At 38.0% G+C, this 19666-nt stretch overlaps 1 protein-coding gene across 2 annotated transcripts in view; it reads right to left on the reverse strand.

The window, feature by feature from the left end:
- The window catches only part of LOC126188985 (F-actin-monooxygenase Mical), a 550752-nt gene that overhangs the window by 103001 nt on the left and 428085 nt on the right, over positions 1-19666 (reverse strand). For both annotated transcript variants that reach the window (XM_049930777.1, XM_049930776.1), the window contains exon 25: positions 14120-14371. In XM_049930777.1, coding sequence (XP_049786734.1) covers positions 14120-14371 — 252 coding nt within the window. The remainder of the gene's footprint in view (positions 1-14119; positions 14372-19666) is intronic.

Below are 19666 nucleotides of genomic sequence, written 5' to 3' on the forward strand. Positions count from 1 at the left end.
AGCAGTTCTTTCTACGTATGGTCCAAGCTTCACTAAGCTATGCTACTTGGCAGTGATAAATCAAGTGAACACCACTTCTGTCCTTCATTTTTGAACATGAGTGCATTTTTTAGTAAATCACCAATTGTGATTTAGCTAGTATAGCATATGTTATAACTAATGTGTATCATGTTACACTTAGTTTTCCATTTCAACATAAATGTATATTGTCTACATTTATCATTTATTAATGCTATTTTTAAGTTTGTCAGCAACTATAACAAAAAAAAAGTTACAAGTTGTAATACTTTTATATGTCTGTTTTATGTGTAACCTACAATAAAAGACATAATACTTTTAGCTTGATAGATCCAGAAATTAAAAGAGAATCTGCGAGCTTATTTCAGTCACTTGGTTACTATTCTGTAAACCATTGCACCAGCTACAATGCAGCCATACTGTGGATGATGTTCTCGAACATGCATCAGTTGATCTTTGTAAGCAGCTGGAAATCAGCATGACTACTATCAAATAATTGGAAGCTGCTGTGAGCGGGTGTGTTGGGAGGTCTCCTGAGAGTACCCATGGCACATAAGTACTATATGCTCCTGTGGGTCCTGTCATTTCTACAGGAAGTGGGATATCTATCCACTTGTCTGTGAGAGGTGTGTCAGTGATAGGGCTAAGTGCCCTGTATAGCGAATCTGTGGTGCCAGGGAACAGGGAGACCTCAGGGTGTTGTACCCATTCCCTGACCAACAAATTCAAGGTGCTGTCTTCCACCAGAACTTAAACTGATACAGTGAGACTTACATCACCTCTTGAGAAACCTGCTGTGCCTTCAGTTGAGATGTGGTGGTTGCAAATACGTAGGGTCTTTAAATGAAACAAGTTTGCTGTTACCAGTCACTGTCCATTTATCTCCACACTTACCTTACTATTTACCATTAATATTTAGTTATGTTACCATGACAGCTGCCAAGAGTACAAGAGACTGACCTCATTTACATATATATCATCACACAAACAACTTGTATCCCTTGTTAGCTTGAAACTACATGTACATCAACTACTGGCACAAATTGTACATCCATCTATATATTTTAAAGCATTAACCAATGTATTACCCCAACCTTTAGGCAGTTATTACATGTAACAGATACAATCTTAAGACCCCTTGCCATGTGAAGTTTGCTCTCATACAATCACTCTTTCCACCCTCTCTATCCCTCTCACTTTGTCTTTCTCTCCCTCTGCATCCATCCTTTCATATCTATCTATTAATTCCAACCAAAATTGTTATTTATGTATAATTTTACCACTATGGCCGATATGATCACTGTACTTTAAGTTTGTAACATTTAAGCTATTTTAACTTGTCCAAATCAGATTTATGTTGTTGTTGTTGTGGTCTTCAGTCCTGAGACTGGTTTGATGCAGCTCTCCATGCTACTCTATCCTGTGCAAGCTTCTTCATCTCCCAGTATCTACTTAAACCTACATCCTTCTGAATCTGCTTAGTGTATTCATCTCTTGGTCTCCCTCTACGATTTTTACCCTCCACACTGCCCTCCAATGCTAAATTTGTGATCCCTTGATGCCTCAAAACATGTCCTACCAACCGATCCCTTCTTCTAGTCAAGTTGTGCCACAAACTTCTCTTCTCCCCAATCCTATTCAATACCTCCTCATTAGTTACGTGATCTACCCACCTTATCTTCAGCATTCTTCTGTAGCACCACATTTCGAAAGCTTCTATTCTCTTCTTGTCCAAACTATTTATCGTCCATGTTTCACTTCCATACATGGCTACACTCCATACAAATACTTTCAGAAACAACTTCCTGACACTTAAATCTATACTCGATGTTAACAAATTCCTCTTCTTGAGAAACGCTTTCCTTGCCATTGCCAGTCTACATTTTATATCCTCTCTACTTCGACCATCATCGGTTATTTTACTCCCTAAATAGCAAAACTCCTTTACTACTTTAAGTGTCTCATTTCCTAATCGAATTCCCTCAGCATCACCCGACTTAATTTGACTACATTCCATTATCCTCGTTTTGCTTTTGTTGATGTTCATCTTATATCCTCCTTTCAAGACACTGTCCATTCCGTTCAACTGCTCTTCCAAGTCCTTTGCTGTCTCTGACAGAATTACAATGTCATCGGCGAACCTCAAAGTTTTTATTTCTTCTCCATGGATTTTAATACCTACTCCAAATTTTTCTTTTGTTTCCTTTACTGCTTGCTCAATATACAGGTTGAATAACATTGGGGAGAGGCTACAACACTGTCTTACTACTTTCCCAACAACTGCTTCCCTTTCATGCCCCTCGACTCTTATAACTGCCATCTGGTTTCTGTACAAATTGTAAATAGCCTTTCGCTCCCTGTATTTTACCCCTGCCACCTTCAGAATTTGAAAGAGAGTATTCCAGTTAACATTGTCAAAAGCTTTCTCTAAGTCTACAAATGCTAGAAACGTAGGTTTGCCTTTTCTTAATCTTTCTTCTAAGATAAGTCGTAAGGTCAGTATTGCCTCACGTGTTCCAACATTTCTACGGAATCCAAACTGATCTTCCCCGAGGTCGGCTTCTATCAGTTTTTCCATTCGTCTGTAAAGAATTCGCGTTAGTATTTTGCAGCTGTGACTTATTAAACTGATAGTTCGGTAATTTTCACATCTGTCAACACCTGCTTTCTTTGGGATTGGAATTATTATATTCTTCTTGAAGTCTGAGGGTATTTCGCCTGTCTCATACATTGTGCTCACCAGATGGTAGAGTTTTGTCATGACTGGCTCTCCCGAGGCCATCAGTAGTTCAAATGGAATGTTGTCTACTCCCGGGGCCTTGTTTCGACTCAGGTCTTTCAGTGCTCTGTCAATCTCTTCACGCAGTATCTTATCTCCCATTTCGTCTTCATCTACATTCTCTTCCATTTCCATAATATAGTCCTCAAGTACATCGCCCTTGTATAAACCCTCTATATACTCCTTCCACCTTTCTGCCTTCCCTTCTTTGCTTAGAACTGGGTTGCCATCTGAGCTCTTGATATTCATACAAGTGGTTCTCTTCTCTCCAAAGGTCTCTTTAATTTTCCTATAGGCAGTATCTATCTTACCCCTAGTGAGACAAGCCTCTACACCCTTACATTTGTCCTCTAGCCATCCCTGCTTAGCCATTTTGCACTTCCTGTCGATCTCATTTTTGAGACGTTTGTATTCCTTTTTGCCTGCTTCATTTACTGCATTTTTATATTTTCTCCTTTCATCAATTAAATTCAATATTTCTTCTGTTACCCAAGGATTTCTATTAGCCCTCGTCTTTTTACCAACTTGATCCTCTGCTGCCTTCACTACTTCATCCCTCAGAGCTACCCATTCTTCTTCTACTGTATTTCTTTCCCCCATTCCTGTCAATCGTTCCCTTATGCTGTCCCTGAAACTCTCTACAACCTCTGGTTCTTTCAGTTTATCCAGGTCCCATCTCCTTAAATTCCCACCTTTTTGCAGTTTATTCAGTTTCAATTGGCAGTTCATAACCAATAGATTGTGGTCAGAATCCACATCTGCCCCAGGAAATGTCTTACAATTTAAAACCTGGTTCCTAAATCTCTGTCTTACCATTATATAATCTATCTGATACCTTTTAGTATCTCCAGGATTCTTCCAGGTATACAACCTTCTTTTATGATTCTTGAACCAAGTGTTGGCTATGATTAAGTTATGCTCTGTGCAAAATTCTACAAGGCGGCTTCCTCTTTCATTCCTTTCCCCCAATCCATATTCACCTACTATGTTTCCTTCTCTCCCTTTTCCTACTGACGAATTCCAGTCACCCATGACTATTAAATTTTCGTCTCCCTTCACTACCTGAATAATTTCTTTTATCTTGTCATACATTTCATCTATTTCTTCATCATCTGCAGAGGTAGTTGGCATATAAACTTGTACTACTGTAGTAGGCATGGGCTTTGTGTCTATCTTGGCCACAAAAATGCGTTCACTATGCTGTTTGTAGTAGCTAACCCGCACTCCTATTTTTTTATTCATTATTAAACCTACTCCTGCAGTACCCCTATTTGATTTTGTATTTATAACCCTGTAATCACCTGACCAAAAGTCTTGTTCCTCCTGCCACCGAACTTCACTAATTCCCACTATATCTAACTTTAACCTATCCATTTCCCTTTTTAAATTTTCTAACCTACCTGCCCGATTAAAGGATCTGACATTCCATGCTCCGATCCGTAGAACGCCAGTTTTCTTTCTCCTGATAACGACATCCTCCTGAATAGTCCCCGCCCGGAGATCCGAATGGGGGACTATTTTACCTCCGGAATATTTTACCCAAGAGGACGCCATCATCATTAATCATACAGTAGAGCTGCATGTCCTCGGGAAAAATTACGGCTGTAGTTTCCCCTTGCTTTCAGCCGTTCGCAGTACCAGCACAGCAAGGCCGTTTTGGTTAATGTTACAAGGCCAGATCAGTCAATCATCCAGACTGTTGCCCCTGCAACTACTGAAAAGGCTGCTGCCCCTCTTCAGGAACCACATGTTTGTCTGGCCTCTCAACAGATACCCCTCCGTTGTGGTTGCACCTACGGTACGGCCATCTGTATCGCTGAGGCACGCAAGCCTCCCCACCAACGGCAAGGTCCATGGTTCATGGGGGGATCAGATTTATATAACACCTGAAGTATTTATTCTAACGCAGGTATTTCACACCTCAAAACTAACACCTCCAAATCCACAAAATATGACAGTATACATGTGATGGGTTAAGACAGCAAAAGGAACCTATGACCACTGGAGGTACTCTATTTTACTTATTTTATGTTTACTGTTAGATATACGTGTAATTTTTTGTCAAAAGAAACCCAAAACCAGGTTCTGAAATATTGTTTTGTTTTCTCCACAGACAGAATCACAAGTTCCTCCAAAAATTGCAACACAACACACACACACACACACACACACACACACACACACACACACACACAAATGTCATACTAACAAATGTAAATCCACCTGATTATGGAGGTTTAAACCTTTGAAATATATCATGGAGATAAATAAACAGTGACTGGTAACAGTAAACTTATTGTTTCATTTAATGTCAGTAACAGTCACCGTAAAGCCTAACCTAAAATGTCTGTTAGTCATCGACAGTTCAAACTTACAGTGAATGATGGCACCACATATAGAAGTGGCAGCAACGAATGGGACTGAATACCAGGAAGTGCACTCAGCGTGTGTGGCTGGCAGGAGAGGGGGTTTAATCAACCGGTAGAAAAGGCTGTTCTGGTAGCTACTGAGTGTGGAGGGTACAAGCAACTGCACATTAATCTGCACATGGGGACAAATGATGACTCTCATCTGGGCTCCAAAGCCATACTTGGATCATTCCAGTGACTGACAGAGAAAGTTAGAAAGACATAACTCACTAGTGGAGTTTCAAGAAAGATCACAATTTGCAGCGTTGCCCCCAGAACTGATTGCGTTCCCCTTGTTCCGAGTCAAGTGGAAGGACTGAACAAGGGACTTCAAACAATCTGTGACAAGCTCAGCTACAACTTTCTTGATTCATGCCATAAGGTTGAGAACTGTAGGGACCCAACTAATGTGTCAGGTGTGCAGTACACATCTGAGGCTGCTATTCATCAGTATAAGATACAATGAAGTGCTCCCTACAGTGGGAGTGTCAAAAACGGATCAATCACAAGATGTTGCCACAGTTTGAAGTGCTCCTAGAAAGCAGTGGAACTCACATAATATTAAGAAAGGAAAGCTGGTTAAAACCTGAAATTGACAGTAGAGCAATTTCTGGGGAAAAAGCAAAGCTCATTTAAAAAGGATATGCTGATGGTAAATGGAGTTGGTGTACTTGTCGCAACAGGAAAGAAACTTAAATCAAATGAAATAGAAATTGAAACTGCATGCAAGATTGCCTGGGGAAGGCTCAGTATCAAGCTTGGGCATATACTTTTAGTGTCTGCTCCCCAGCTGTGTGTCATCATGGTGGTCGACTGTCAAGTTCACACCAACCAGTGATGGTTGTGTGTTTAGTGGTGAGCTGTTACGTTTGCACGGTAAGAAGTGAATTTCAGCTGTCAAGCAGCTTCCTCACCAGCCAATACGGCTGCTGTGTTTTATAACTCTTTACGTATCAGTGTCTTGTTTATTCCTTGCTGTGAACTGCTACATGTTTTTCATGTTTTATGTTTTATGTTCTGTTCTTGGTTCTGACTGCAGGTTGTAGTAGTACTCACTTACTGACTTCCTCTCGAGTATTTCTACATTCAAGAAAAATTTACCTCAGTGTTTATTCCAGTTAATACTTGATGAAAAATAATAATTGCTCCCTGTTCACTCAGTTTGTTAAACACATCCACCTACAAATAGAAGGAGGATGTTCACTATCTACATGGCTTGTAAACCACTAATATATGCTGTCAAACAGAAGAGCATTAACTGCTCTCCCCAGCAGTACAACCATCTGGAATTTGTAAAAAAGTTTAGCATGGGCATAAAGCACATTTCCAACAATGACAATGTGGAGACTGACTGTGCTTCACAAGTTGCAGTAAACGTATACTCAGACCCTTCTATTGACCACCAGACTCATCTCCAGATGCAACCAAAAACGTTAGAAGTAAACTAAGTCCACTAGAAAATAAGTTCCTCAATCATACTAACATCATTGGAGAAGATTTTGATCATGTAACAATCAACTGGGAAAATAACCGATCTGTAAGTGGTTGACGTGACAAGGTATCACTAATGCCTTCTCTGAGAGCTATGTGTAACAAACTGTTCAGAAGCCCATTCATAATGGAAATAAACTGGATCTAATAGCAACAAACATACCTGACCTTGTTGAGGATGCCGCCACTGGAACTAGTATCAGTGACCATGAGCCACTTCTAACAACAATGATTACCAAAGTACAAGGGACAACTAAAACAAGTAGAAGGCAAACTGGATGAAGAGGCAATAGTGTTGTATCTCAGGAAACACTTAGCACTGGAGAGAAGCTTGTAGAAGAACTGTGGCTTCATTTTAGAAGAATAGTCGACCATGCACTTGACAGATATACAGGGTGATTATAATTAAAGTTAAACTTTCAAAACACTGTAGAAATAACACCACTGGTCAGAATAAAGTCAAAGCACAATGGCATATTATCGAAGAAGGGAGAAAAAGTAAGGCAGAAGAAATGAAAATAGTGTGAAAATTGAACAATAGATGGCACTTTGTGTGTCAGAATATGTAAATGAAAACACCTCTCAAGTGCATAACCCGTTAAAGTTGGTATAAACACGTCGGGTACACAGCTTGTTTTCCTTTTGTGTCTGCGAGGTTCGTCATGACTGTCTCAATGCAGGATCACGCTCTGCTTGTAAAGCTGTATTACAAGAATGATGACTGTGCACACGTCGCTCTGCAAAAGTTCTGGACACTGAAGGGTTTGGAAAAATGCGTTGGTCCGATGACTGCCGTGGGTCTGGAGAAAATGATTTGGAAAATCGAAAAGACTGGTTCTTTTGGTGTGCAACCTGGTAGAGGGAGGTAAAGAACTGGTTCGACATCAGTGGAAGCAATGGCCACGGCAGCGCAGGAGGAGAAGAGTGGTGATGTGCAAACATGTAGTGCACAGAGAATTGACGGAACAGTGGAAATACCTGTGAGCGACCCTTGCTATTGATGCTGTATATTAACGACTTTGCAGACAATATTAATAGTAACATCAATCTCTTATAAATGATGCAGTTATCTATAATGAAGCAAATCTGGAAAAAGCAGCACAAATGACCATATCCAGTTTGATTTCGATAAGATTTCAAAGTGGTGTTAAGATTATCAATTTATTGTAAATATTCAGGAAAGTAAAATTGTGTATTTCACAAAACAAAAAAAGTTGTATCCTGTGACTATTATGTCAGTGACTCACAACTGGATCTGATAAACTCAAAAAACTATCTGGGTGCAAGAATTTGTGGGGATATGAAAAGGAACAATCACGTAAGTTCAGTTGCAAGTAAACGAGGTTCATTGGTAAAATACAAGGGAAATGTAATCAGTATACAAAGCAGACTGCAAGACCCATAAAAATAGGACTAATGGGGGATACTGGACATATTCAGAGAAGGTCAGCACAAATGGTCACAGGTTTGTTTCTCCCATAGGAGAATGTCATGGAGATGTCGGATAAAGTAGATACAAGATATATGCAAGCTATCCCACGAAAGTCTACTTATAAAGTTTGAAGAATCCACTTTAAGAGAGGAATCTAGGAATTCACTACAACCATCTACTATGTAGTGTTCCCAGAGGGACAGCGAGGAACATACTATATATTAATTACGACGTGCACAGAGATGCTTAAACAGTCATTCTTCCTTCGTTCTGTACTGAATGCAATGTGAAGAAGCCCTAATAATTGGAACAATGGGAAGTCCACTCTACCATGTATGTCACAGTTGTTTGCAGAGTATGGATGTAGATGCAGATCTGTTTGCCACTGTTTAACACTGATGTTTAGTTAGTGTGACACAAACCAAATCAGCAAGTTTTCAGAACTATGAGCTTTCTCATCTTTTTCTACCTTCTTTGTGTTACTTCAAAACATTTTCCTATCTTCTACCATCTTCTTCATAGAACTGTCAGCAGAAAGATATTCGAGTTTCAGATGCACAAGTTAGTAAGACATCACCTGTGTTCTGACTTACTGGTTTGGTTAGAAACAATAAACACTTTCCAATCCAGCTTTCCTACTCACTGGATTCTCCCACAATTTTTATTTATAGCACAATAATGGAAATGCGTCCAACACTGCCCATCATTGGAGGCATAGAGGAAAATCATACTGCTGGATGTAATCAGACAGTGGATCCAAAAGGGTTATTTTCCTCAGGTATCTGGTGTCAGATGAATAATTCTCTGAATTCAATTTTGATGATGTTAAATAATTTTTCTCTGACTTTACAAAAGAGCAGTGCTCATTGTAGAGCATACTGGGGGAAAAAAAAAAAACATACCATCAAGCTCAACAAATTTTGTAAATCCTAAATATTTTAAAATGGAACTCTTACAAACAACTTACTACAGTTGAAAGTCACTGCTATCTTAGTGTACAGCATCTTTAGCAGCCACGAGATTAAATAGCCTTGCCTTTGATTGGATAGGCAATGTCTGTAACAGGACTGTAATAGAAGGTGGGGTTAGAGGGTATGGGGCATATTTTTCCTCTGGGTGATCCACAAGTTGAATGACCCAAAAGGTGTAAGTTTAGGAACAGAGGTGGCATATAGGTATTTACTACAATATTGTATACACTGACACGGGAAACTCCCCAATACAACAACCTCAGATTTGGTGATAAAATGGCCCAGTGGATAGCCAATCAAAGACTGAACACAGATTAAGCATGAAAACAGGAAGAACGTATACTCAACTGTGGAAAAAGAAGCAATGTAGAAACATTGTATGGTTCAAGCTCAAGATGTGCAACATCAAGCAAATGGCAAGAATCACTGTGTTGTGGTTGTGTGGTCATGGTATTGGTTTGCACAGAGGAAGATCCATGTTCAAATCTGCCTCATGTCTCTCTTTTTTTTCCCCCTTCCTTCACAAAATTATGAACTTTCCACCCAGTCATTCACATCTGTTCTCCTTTGGTAATCTTGTCAATTGTCAATTTATACACTGCTTACAGAATATATTACAGCCGCAAATAAATGTGATGAATTGTGAGAGCAGGTGAGACCCCTCACAGAACTGAAAACAACAAATAATGACACAGACACTAATTTGAATACAACTAACAGACACCTCAATGACTAGATGGACAGTTCATAATTTTGTGGGAGGAAAAAAAGAAAAACAATACACATGGGCATGAGGGAGATTTGAACATGGATCTCCCACTTTGCAGTCTGACATCCTGACCACACAACCATGACACCATGGTTCTTGCAATTGGCTCAATGTTACACACTTGAGCTTGGAGCATTCATTGTTTCTATTTTGCTTCTTTTTTCACAATTTAGTAGTCCTTCCTCCTGTTTTCATGGTTGATCTGTGTTCACTTTTTGATGGAACATTTTACCACTAAATCTGAGAGGGAGTGGGGGGGGGGGGGGGAGAGAGTTTCCCTTGCAAGTGAGCAACAGAATAATTGAATGATGAGAGAAGGATTTTGGTGGTACAAGGTGATTTGAAGGTGGTTCTCAATAGAGCTAAGTAGTTGTGGCAACAGAAAGAAAAGGTGTAGAGAATCTGGTTCTGAAATAACTGAGTATGGTCTGCAAAGCTCTGAAAAGGTTAGTATGTTGAGTATATAGGAAGGCTTCCTCCGAGTGGTTAATAAACATATTGTCCTAGCAATGTGGCACACAAATACCCATGGCATTTCTGTGGTTTTTTTTATGTAAATTTGCAACTGAACAGAGAAATAATTATGGTAATACTATCAATGGCCATGTATATGCAGATGTTGGTGTCCACAAACATAACATTGACTACTCGGATGCTATGACCGCGCCGTTGAGTGCCCCACAAACCAAATATCAACATCAAATATTGTCTACCAAAGAGTTGGAGGTAATAGGACCGGTGATTGGAAGGCAATCAAGAAAGTTACTTGAATCTTGGGCATAGGAAGAGAGACAGTGGACAACTGGTTGGTGATGCCAGAAACACAGAGCTCCTTTCTGTGGGACCACTGTCACCTACACAATTTAGGGAAACCAAAGAAAATGTAATTCTCATACTGGGTGAATAGGAATTTGAATCTAGTGCTTCTCAAAGTCAGTTCAGTGTTTTAACTACTGCTCCATCTTGCCCAGTCCAGTGGCAGGAGAGAGATGTATTCAAGTGAAGATCTTGGAAGGTACCTAATGTTTAGAGGAGCTATCTGAGATCATGTTGAATTTATCAAATGGGATCATAGGGGTAAATGCTGTTAAAGAAAAATTTCAGGCAACTGGTGGAGACCCTCAGCGACATAGTAACTTGCTGTTGGTGGTGGTGGTGGTGGTGGTGGTGGTGTTGAAATCTTTGTCTGTAAGAACAGTGAGTTGAGGGTTGGTTTTAACATAGTGAAATACTGTATCTCACACCAGCCCAGTTCTAACTCTCCTATCCTCCCCTCCTACACCAATCAGCTTGGGCAAGTCTTTGTAACAAAAGCTAGTGAAATTTACTGTGTTGTTATGTGTGTACATTCATCGCTTATCACAGTTGAGTAGTTGCCTATCTTTATTTATTTCCTGTTTTCAAGACTGGAATTTACTGTTTCATAATCTGATGCAGACTAGAGGTGTTCGATTTATAACTGATGAGTGAATGTTGTTAGCAAGCAAAAATTAATGTTCCCATTCTTTAAAAGTATTAAGTGTGATAAGCAAGAAAGCAATACTAAACATGCATAGTGCAGACAGACACAACAGAAGTACACTATCTTTCTGATGATAGTGAAGATCAGAGGATTAGAAGGAAAAAGAAAAGTTTAAACGAAATCCCACAATACTATCTATTATTAAACTCAAATCAGTGAATATGCTAATCTTTTGGATACTTATACTTTGACCCTTTGCTTTCCTCAAAAGATCATTACACATTATATTTGCATATTGTTTTGAACATTTGACACCTACAGTATGTCACATGTAATGTGACCCTCCAGTTTTTCATTAATAGTCCAAGATATGTAAAACCATCCATTAAGATGTGCAAAACAAAGAATTGAATATTTTTTGTAAGGATTAAAATTCTCAACTTTTTTGTGCTTCAAACCAGGGTAGTAACTATTATTTTTATACTTTTATGAACTGCTGACATGCGAGAGCTCTGGGAAGGAGCTCACTGACTGGTATTGTGTCAATATTTGGAGTGAAAAATAGCCCAGTAACGTTCTAAAAGTGTAGGCTAAAGCTATTGATACAGTGGATTTTAAATCCCACTGTAACAGTTATTGTAGTTAAGACTATAATGTGCCAGCTGATTTTAGGTTCCATTTAGCATGTTTCCCTACTATTTTCAAAAAATATTTCATAAAGTCGTAAACCAACATTATATCAGCAGTCTCCTCTTTCTAAGGTCTATTAAATTCTATTACGAGTGTTCATCATTCTATTGAAAAAACTTTTTTGTTTACACACCTCTGTAGATAAAAAAAGTTACAATTTTAACTGAATATGGTGAAACCCCTATTTCACATTTTTGTATGGTCTAGACTTAAAAAAATGCAGAATCAAGGAAAATTTTAAACCTCCCAAAATAAAAGCAAACAAACATTAATTGGCGTATATGATTAAAAATTGCAATCCTCTCCAATACTTTGTATAACATCTGTCTAAGTGGAAGAAATTAAATGTACAATACAATGTTTATTCAATAACTTGTGGTAATGAATTTAATCAGTTCTTAAAAAATTGCAGGTGTGTAACAGCAAGTAAAAACTCATCAAAAAATTGAAATTTGATTTGGCTACAAGGTAATTGAGCTATTTTCCAACGTGCTATGACCACAAATTTACATTCAAAATGTGCCTTTGTGCTCACCCAGAAAAAAAGCAAGAATTGATGAACATTTTGAATTAAATAAAAAAGAACACAGTTGCTAAGTGATTAAACCATAAACATAAATGCGGACATTTGCTAAATGACAAACTTTGTCATCATTGTTGTTATTGTTTAATGCTTTCCTTATGAGCTGCACTTCATATGCTCATCACCATGAAAGTGTTATTTTATGCTTCATGAGAGAAACAGAGACATGAAAAAATGAGTTTACTTCCCCAATTGACGTTACAAGCTTATTAGAAGTCAGCTCAGTGAATTTCTGTACACTGTGTAAAATGCAAATTTTAGAAAGCTCATGTACTACAGTTTCGCTTCATGCCCTCTATCCTTGCTGCCATTCTTTATGATCTACAGTGTGTGGTATGCATGGTGTAAAGTACATATGTGAGTAGAGTACGTAGTTGTTGCAAATGTATCGTGTCAGATTTGAACATGAAAGTCTTTAAAATGTGCTATTGCGAAACCCTTGCTCTATTTCCGTGTGAGATCTCTGTCACAGTACATCATCTGCATGAAAAGTATATTTTCAGCCATCAGAAAATGCTTTCACCTCTACCTGCACTCTCGTCACTGAAGGGTCGCTCCTCCTCTCCACACATTAGTGTGGTGTAGTGGCTGCACTGGCTACTGGGTGACTTAACAAGTCACCAGACAATGAGAATTCACTATCCAAATATGGCTGATGTTTCCTCAATTGTGACCGAGCATATTCTTCAAGACTCAGTGTTTGAATTTAAAAGGTTGACAATTGATATTGTTGCTGAATACAGTACATTGGAAATACATCGAAAGGATGAGACAGAGTTATAAGTGGCACAGGAAAAGATGGTGGCTGGACCCCTCCATCACCTAATGGCTCAGTCCGGGACACTTCACAAAAACAGTTGTTTTTCCATTATCGCTGCAACCTAGCAATAGTTGTATCATAATTGCACAGTGAAACCAAATGTCATAAGTTGTGTTGGCAGCACTGATCACAGATCATGTCTCTCCTCTCCACAACGGCCTAAAATATTCCTTTAACTATGCCACCACCCGTGGTGCAAACCATCTGTCTTTTGTGCTATTTATAACTCGATCAGTCACATCAAATGTCAACAGGAAGCAAACAGAACAAAGTCAAGCAAGACATAAGTAAGAACTTAGAACTAACATAGACATTACTAGGAAGAAATGTAAAATCAGGGAATTTTTTGCATTGATCTTACGGGTTTTTCATAGGGGTTACAAATATACGGTGTAGAATCAGGAAAAATGAAAAGCTGGAGAACTTAAAATTGAGATCCACTGTAACAATATATTCACTTCATTGCAAACTATAATACTACAAAAACCTTATTGTAATATCTTGAACTTTTATGATACATCATTGACGTCTTCGCCAGGTGCAAATTTTGTGTTCTCAAGTTCACGGTCTTCTGAAGGCTTCAGTTTTATTATTGTGGGTGTTTATTATTATGGGACACAGTGTAAAAAGAAGCACATAAGACAAAATGCCACCCAATAGCACTGAAATTAAGAGGTAATTTTAAATATTACACACCTTCATTTTATCCTTTGCTTTTGTGAACTTCAAACGAAATTTTCCATCTTTACTATGGGATTGATTACTAGATGTTGGTGTCTTAGGAGGAGAAACACTCCCTGTAGAATCTTTCTTTTTATGAAAGAAATCTGAAACAGCTTGGATTAAACTCTTTCTCCGTTCAGGGTCTTTTGATTTTCTCCTTTCTTTTGTAACACTTCTGCTGTCTGTTGCAGAGGCAATCATGGAGTGTTCAGTATGCAATGCTTCCTGTCAAAAAGAAGAAAGTGAACAGTTTAAACAAATTAAGCTCTTTAAATTTTCAGATAATTAGCCACACTCCTTGAGGATAGAGTCCCTATCTTTATTGAAATAAGTTTACTTATCTACATTGCAATATGAAACTAAAGATTTAAAACTGCCTTTCATGTAAGACACCACAGTCAAATTCCATTTGAATACAGTTCCTAAGTTTGTAGAGAAACATTGAGAAATAAAACTTCTGGAATTCTTTTTCAATTACTAACAAAGAAAAAATTAAGAAAATAAAAAATAAAAACAATTAGATTGTAAATGGAATGATGACTCATTCAAAGCTCAAGTTTGGATGATTGTGTAGATCATAAAAAAAATTAATAAATAAACTAACATGTACAGGAGAGTAACAGAACTGGAGAACAGGCTTACAACTGTTTCTGAACAAACAGGTAAATCTTTAATCTTAAAAAGACTTGCATTATGCAAACCCATCCCACCCCCCTTTCAACGAAAAAAATCAACACTAATGGGAAAACCCTCAATGAGGCTCTACATATGAATTTTAAAGGCTTCCAAATACATAATAAACTAAGGTGGCACCAGCATGTCAGAAGGTGGATAATTAACCAAAAGGGTAAAGTTCTGCTTGCTCTTCAGTTACCCACAGTCTTGATCTGTGGACTCCATTGCTAGTGTTCTTGCACAATTTTACTCCACACTGCACTATTGCATAATCTTCTGAGGCAAAGAAGCTAGGGTCAAAAAGGTATTTACTCTATAGAAGTGCAATAAGAGTACTTTGAAATCTGATAGCCAAATACCTTGCAAAAGCATATTTGGGGAGCGAGGTATTCTTGCACTTACATGCCAATACGTATGCTACCTAATGGGATTTATACTTAAGATAGACTGTGCATAATGGGTTCAAAATATAATTTCTTATGCTTGCACAAAAGTCTATACAGATGGCCAATAAACATTAGGAAGGAAGTAAAAAACACCCACATATTAAAAAGCAAAGTAAAAGAACACCACATTAACCACCACTATCACAATTTATCAGTACATTTAAACTCAAGGATGTAAACTGTGGCTAACTCTAGAGTTTATATTAAACAGATCTTGACACATAATTTTTTTTTAAAGTATTAGATAAAACAGTGGCTGAGTGACTCAGAGGAAGAGTGGTGGCTATTTATCAAAGACATTGTTTTTCTCCTAACCCATATTGAAACACATCATTTTCTGGTCACAACTGGTCCTGAGTGGCATCAGGCCCCACTTCTGGTAGCATGGGGAAGGGGTTCTTTCCAGGCTGGAGACAATGGGCTGGTCTTTACCGAATCCTTCTCGGTGATTTATGGTGGAGGCTGACAAAGTGGCTTCAAGGGTGAGTGATCTTCCCAGGGTGGGTGGTGTTTCCAAGCACCTGCTCTAATTAAAACTATTAAAATGTCTTTGTAGGTAACACTATTTGGCAGTACAGTTTTAGTGCAAATGGTAAATGGCCAACAAATTTAACTGTGTGCGACTACACGACTACTGACACTGAGTGGCCAAAATGCCAAGCTGCTGGAGTTCACGAAATCAAGTAACTGGCTAACACTCCTTGCAGGGTGAGATGGCAGGTCGTGAGCACTGTACCATGGATTTCGTGTTTTAAAGTATTTCACTGAAGTTGAGCATTAGTGAGCCTCCAAGATCAACAAAGCAACTTTTCAAATATGGAAAGCTTATAGGAATTGTAATTTTGTTCATGTGTGTGGGTCTGGATTTCTGTTTAGTTCTTCCCTGGGTTTCTTGGCAACCATTCCCTTTTAGTGAGTATGTAAGTTCTTGATATAAACAGGCATCTTAGATTGTGATGTAGAGCCATTAGCTAGCTATATGGACTGTTCATTGAATGCAATGAACTAGGCAAGGCTTAAATGAAGTAAATATATTCTATTTGTTTCTGTGGAAATGTGAGTGTGGCGCTTTTGTGTAACATTTTCACTGTTGACTATATTGTTGTGGAAATTACTGGAAAAAAGTAGGTAAGAGACAGTGTTTGAACTGGTAGTGCTGGCACTGTCTAGTCCAATGTTTAGATATTGGAATCTTTACGAAAACAGTTAGATAGTTACTAGGCTGTGATCATTGACATTTAAGTAGTGAGAAATTTAATCCTGTCTCACAGGCCAAAGTAAGAATTACACCTCTTATTATACTGATTTTGCATGGGTGGCAGTGCAGAGAATTACTCTGGGTCTGCCAATAAATGTTTCCAGTTAAATCTGTGGAGCAGAATGTTGCATAATTTGTCTCAGGCACTGCATTTAGTCACAAGTGTGTCTGCAGCTGCAAGTAGGGTGCAACAAAGTCTCCAATGCATGGATAAAAGCAATGTGTCAATACATATGCTGAGTGATTCCCATAATTATTAGTAAGAGTAGAATATCATGAGTCATAATTTGTGGAAAGGGTACTTTATAATGGCTGCCTGTTTGGTAAGTATTCAAGTAAACAGTGCCCATCATTTTCTCATTGCTATAGAGATTAACAGAAACTGGTGTTTGCTATGTTCATTACATATCTGTTGATTTGGATAATTTATTGAAGAACATTATCCTTCAGTGCTTACAACATATGAAGTTCATTGCATTACATATGTGGTTTTAAATGGACCCATTTACATAATACAAAGGAGCAAGTGAAGAAACAAATGGTGCAATTGGGTGTCCTTACATCTTTTTATGTAGCAGTTAAGAAAACTGTGTCTTACAACTGTCATTGCTGCTATGACTGAGTAATTGTGGTCCTACCCTGCCAAAATCCTTCTTCTTGACAATATACAACCTTCTATATATTTCCAGGATTTCAAATATGTTTACCACATGTCTATGGTATTGTATATTACTAGTTTGTTGACAACCTGGTGCTTTCCTTTCACTAATGAACTGCCTGCATGAAGTTCCACATATAAAAATGCAAGAAAGTAAACTTTCATTGTTCTAAAGATTCCCTAAAATTTTCATCTCATTGAGTTAACTATGTACATCACAATAATTTTTTAGCTCTCACAACTGCTGATCATTTAATGATGTCAAAAGCTAAACAGAAGTGATTTCTGGTCGAAAAGAAGAATGTGCATAATTTGACACATCAGCTTACACAGACAGAAAGGATTCATAAAAAGAGGCAGCCTGCACAAAGAAATTCTCAGGAGCAATGGAAAATCAATATGAACACACATCAATGCTTAGAAATTTTGAATGTATAAAAATTATACCCACTGTTGTTATGTTTGCCAGTATTTTTTATGTTACAATCATTTAAACAGATGCTCACACGAAGTACACTAGTGTGTCTGCAAGAGACTGTTGATATTGCAACAATAAAGCCCTTCATCATATGGTAGAGGTTTTACATTCATTTAAAATTTTCTAATGCAACTGCCTGATGTTAACCTGTGTAGTTATGAAAGTGGTGAATACTAGGAAATTTGTATTTCATTATTATGGAGCATAAAACATCATTCAAGAATTTTTAAAGAAAAAAGTGCTTTACGACCAAGTTTAATCAGGAGAGGAGAAACATTTAATAAAAACTGACCAAATCAAAAATAATTACTATCTGTTCCAATTAAGCTAAATAAACCTGTAAATATGCATAAAATAAATCTGTAAATATGAGTGTTAATCAAGTAATGACAGAGAAACAACAAGCAGTGTTACATGTAGGCACAAGTGGAAGATGACGTAATTCCTAGGTTTCACTACCACAATTTACTTTAGTCTGGCAATAGTACAAGATTTGTTGAAAAACAACTTTTCATGATAGGAAGGAAATCATCAATGAAATTTCACAGCAACCAATATTTGCAAAATCAATGCCCCTGGTACTGTACTGCAGAATATACTTTATAGCTTTGTATTTCATTATAGACATAATGATTTTAACTATTCTTTTTCTCAACAGCTTAATTCCTACATTCTCAATATAAACAGCTTAACACTGGTTTCATATCAGCTGTTATATGACACTGGTTATATCATATGCGTCCCTCTTTGCTGATCAAGGAAACCTCATCAGTACATGGACTAGAATTGGCACAGGAGTTTTCCTGGGGAAACAAAGATAGGAACTTTATTGTCAGAAATGGTCTCGAGTAAGTAAGATACCTTAGAAGAGAAAGAAAACAGTGCTATCTCATGAGTAGGGTGGTCTACACTTGAAACAGGAATATACTATCTATAGTTTTTTAAGCAATTCTTCAGTTTTGGGAAGTTTGTATGAGTGCAAGGATCATCTAATCATGAACCTGTCTAGCAAAGTAACTGAAAAATGAAAACAATCGTGATATGGGCTGTGTGTTTGTGTGGGGAGTCTGAATGAGAAGAGAGACATCTGCCATGAACTGCAAGAGCATACAGAGGGAGTGTTTCACTAAAATAGAAGAAAGTTGCTTTCTGTTTGCAGGATGAAATACAGAGTAATTTCCTGTTCTGATGGAGTCATACACCAAAGAAGATGCTGTAATGTTGAGAAAAGGAAGCCACAAACTGTACATGGAAAAACTGACTTTTTTCTAACCTAGCATCTGCTCTTACTGCCACTGCTAATTGCCCACATTTTCAAATGTCATCTGTTGTTGGCTTTTACTGTGTTCCACTCCTGCCACTGCCCCCCCCCCCCCCCCCCAATTGCCCCTTTCTCAATGCCTTGCTACCCTACAACTTCCCTTTCTTTATTTCAACTTATTTATTTATATTGATTATATCCAATTAGTTCATTTAGTTACCTTTCCTTCAAATCTTTCGTCTATGTTTTACAGAATGCAGCACCTTGGAAGTTAGTGAATCCCTTAGCTTTCATATGGTTAATTATCACTTAGCAAACAAATACTGGGGTGTCCAGAAAAGTGTAGATATTCTTTGATAGTTAATATCTTTGGAACAAAATAACATATCGTTGCAATTTTGCAAGGTAGTGTAGTCCATTGTTTCCTCAACAGATCTTGGTGCACGTTTTCCAGCAGATGACAGTTTAGCAATGAATGAAGTAAGATTGTGATTTGAGCAATGCAAAGCCTTATTGAAGTGGTACTGGAAGTATGAAAACATGATGGAGGTACAATAGCAATGGTGTAATGCATATAGAACACAGCTACCAACACTTACAAAAATATATCATATTCGGGATAAATTTGAAGCCGACAGTACTCTTCAGGATGTGCATAAGGAGAGGTCTGGCTGACCAAAACATCAACAAGTCCAGCTTCCAGCACTGCTGTGTCACCTCAACAATCAGTGAAGCAGGATGCAT

Source organism: Schistocerca cancellata, chromosome 5 (assembly GCF_023864275.1).
Source record: "Schistocerca cancellata isolate TAMUIC-IGC-003103 chromosome 5, iqSchCanc2.1, whole genome shotgun sequence".
Taxonomy (NCBI): Eukaryota; Metazoa; Arthropoda; class Insecta; order Orthoptera; family Acrididae; genus Schistocerca; species Schistocerca cancellata.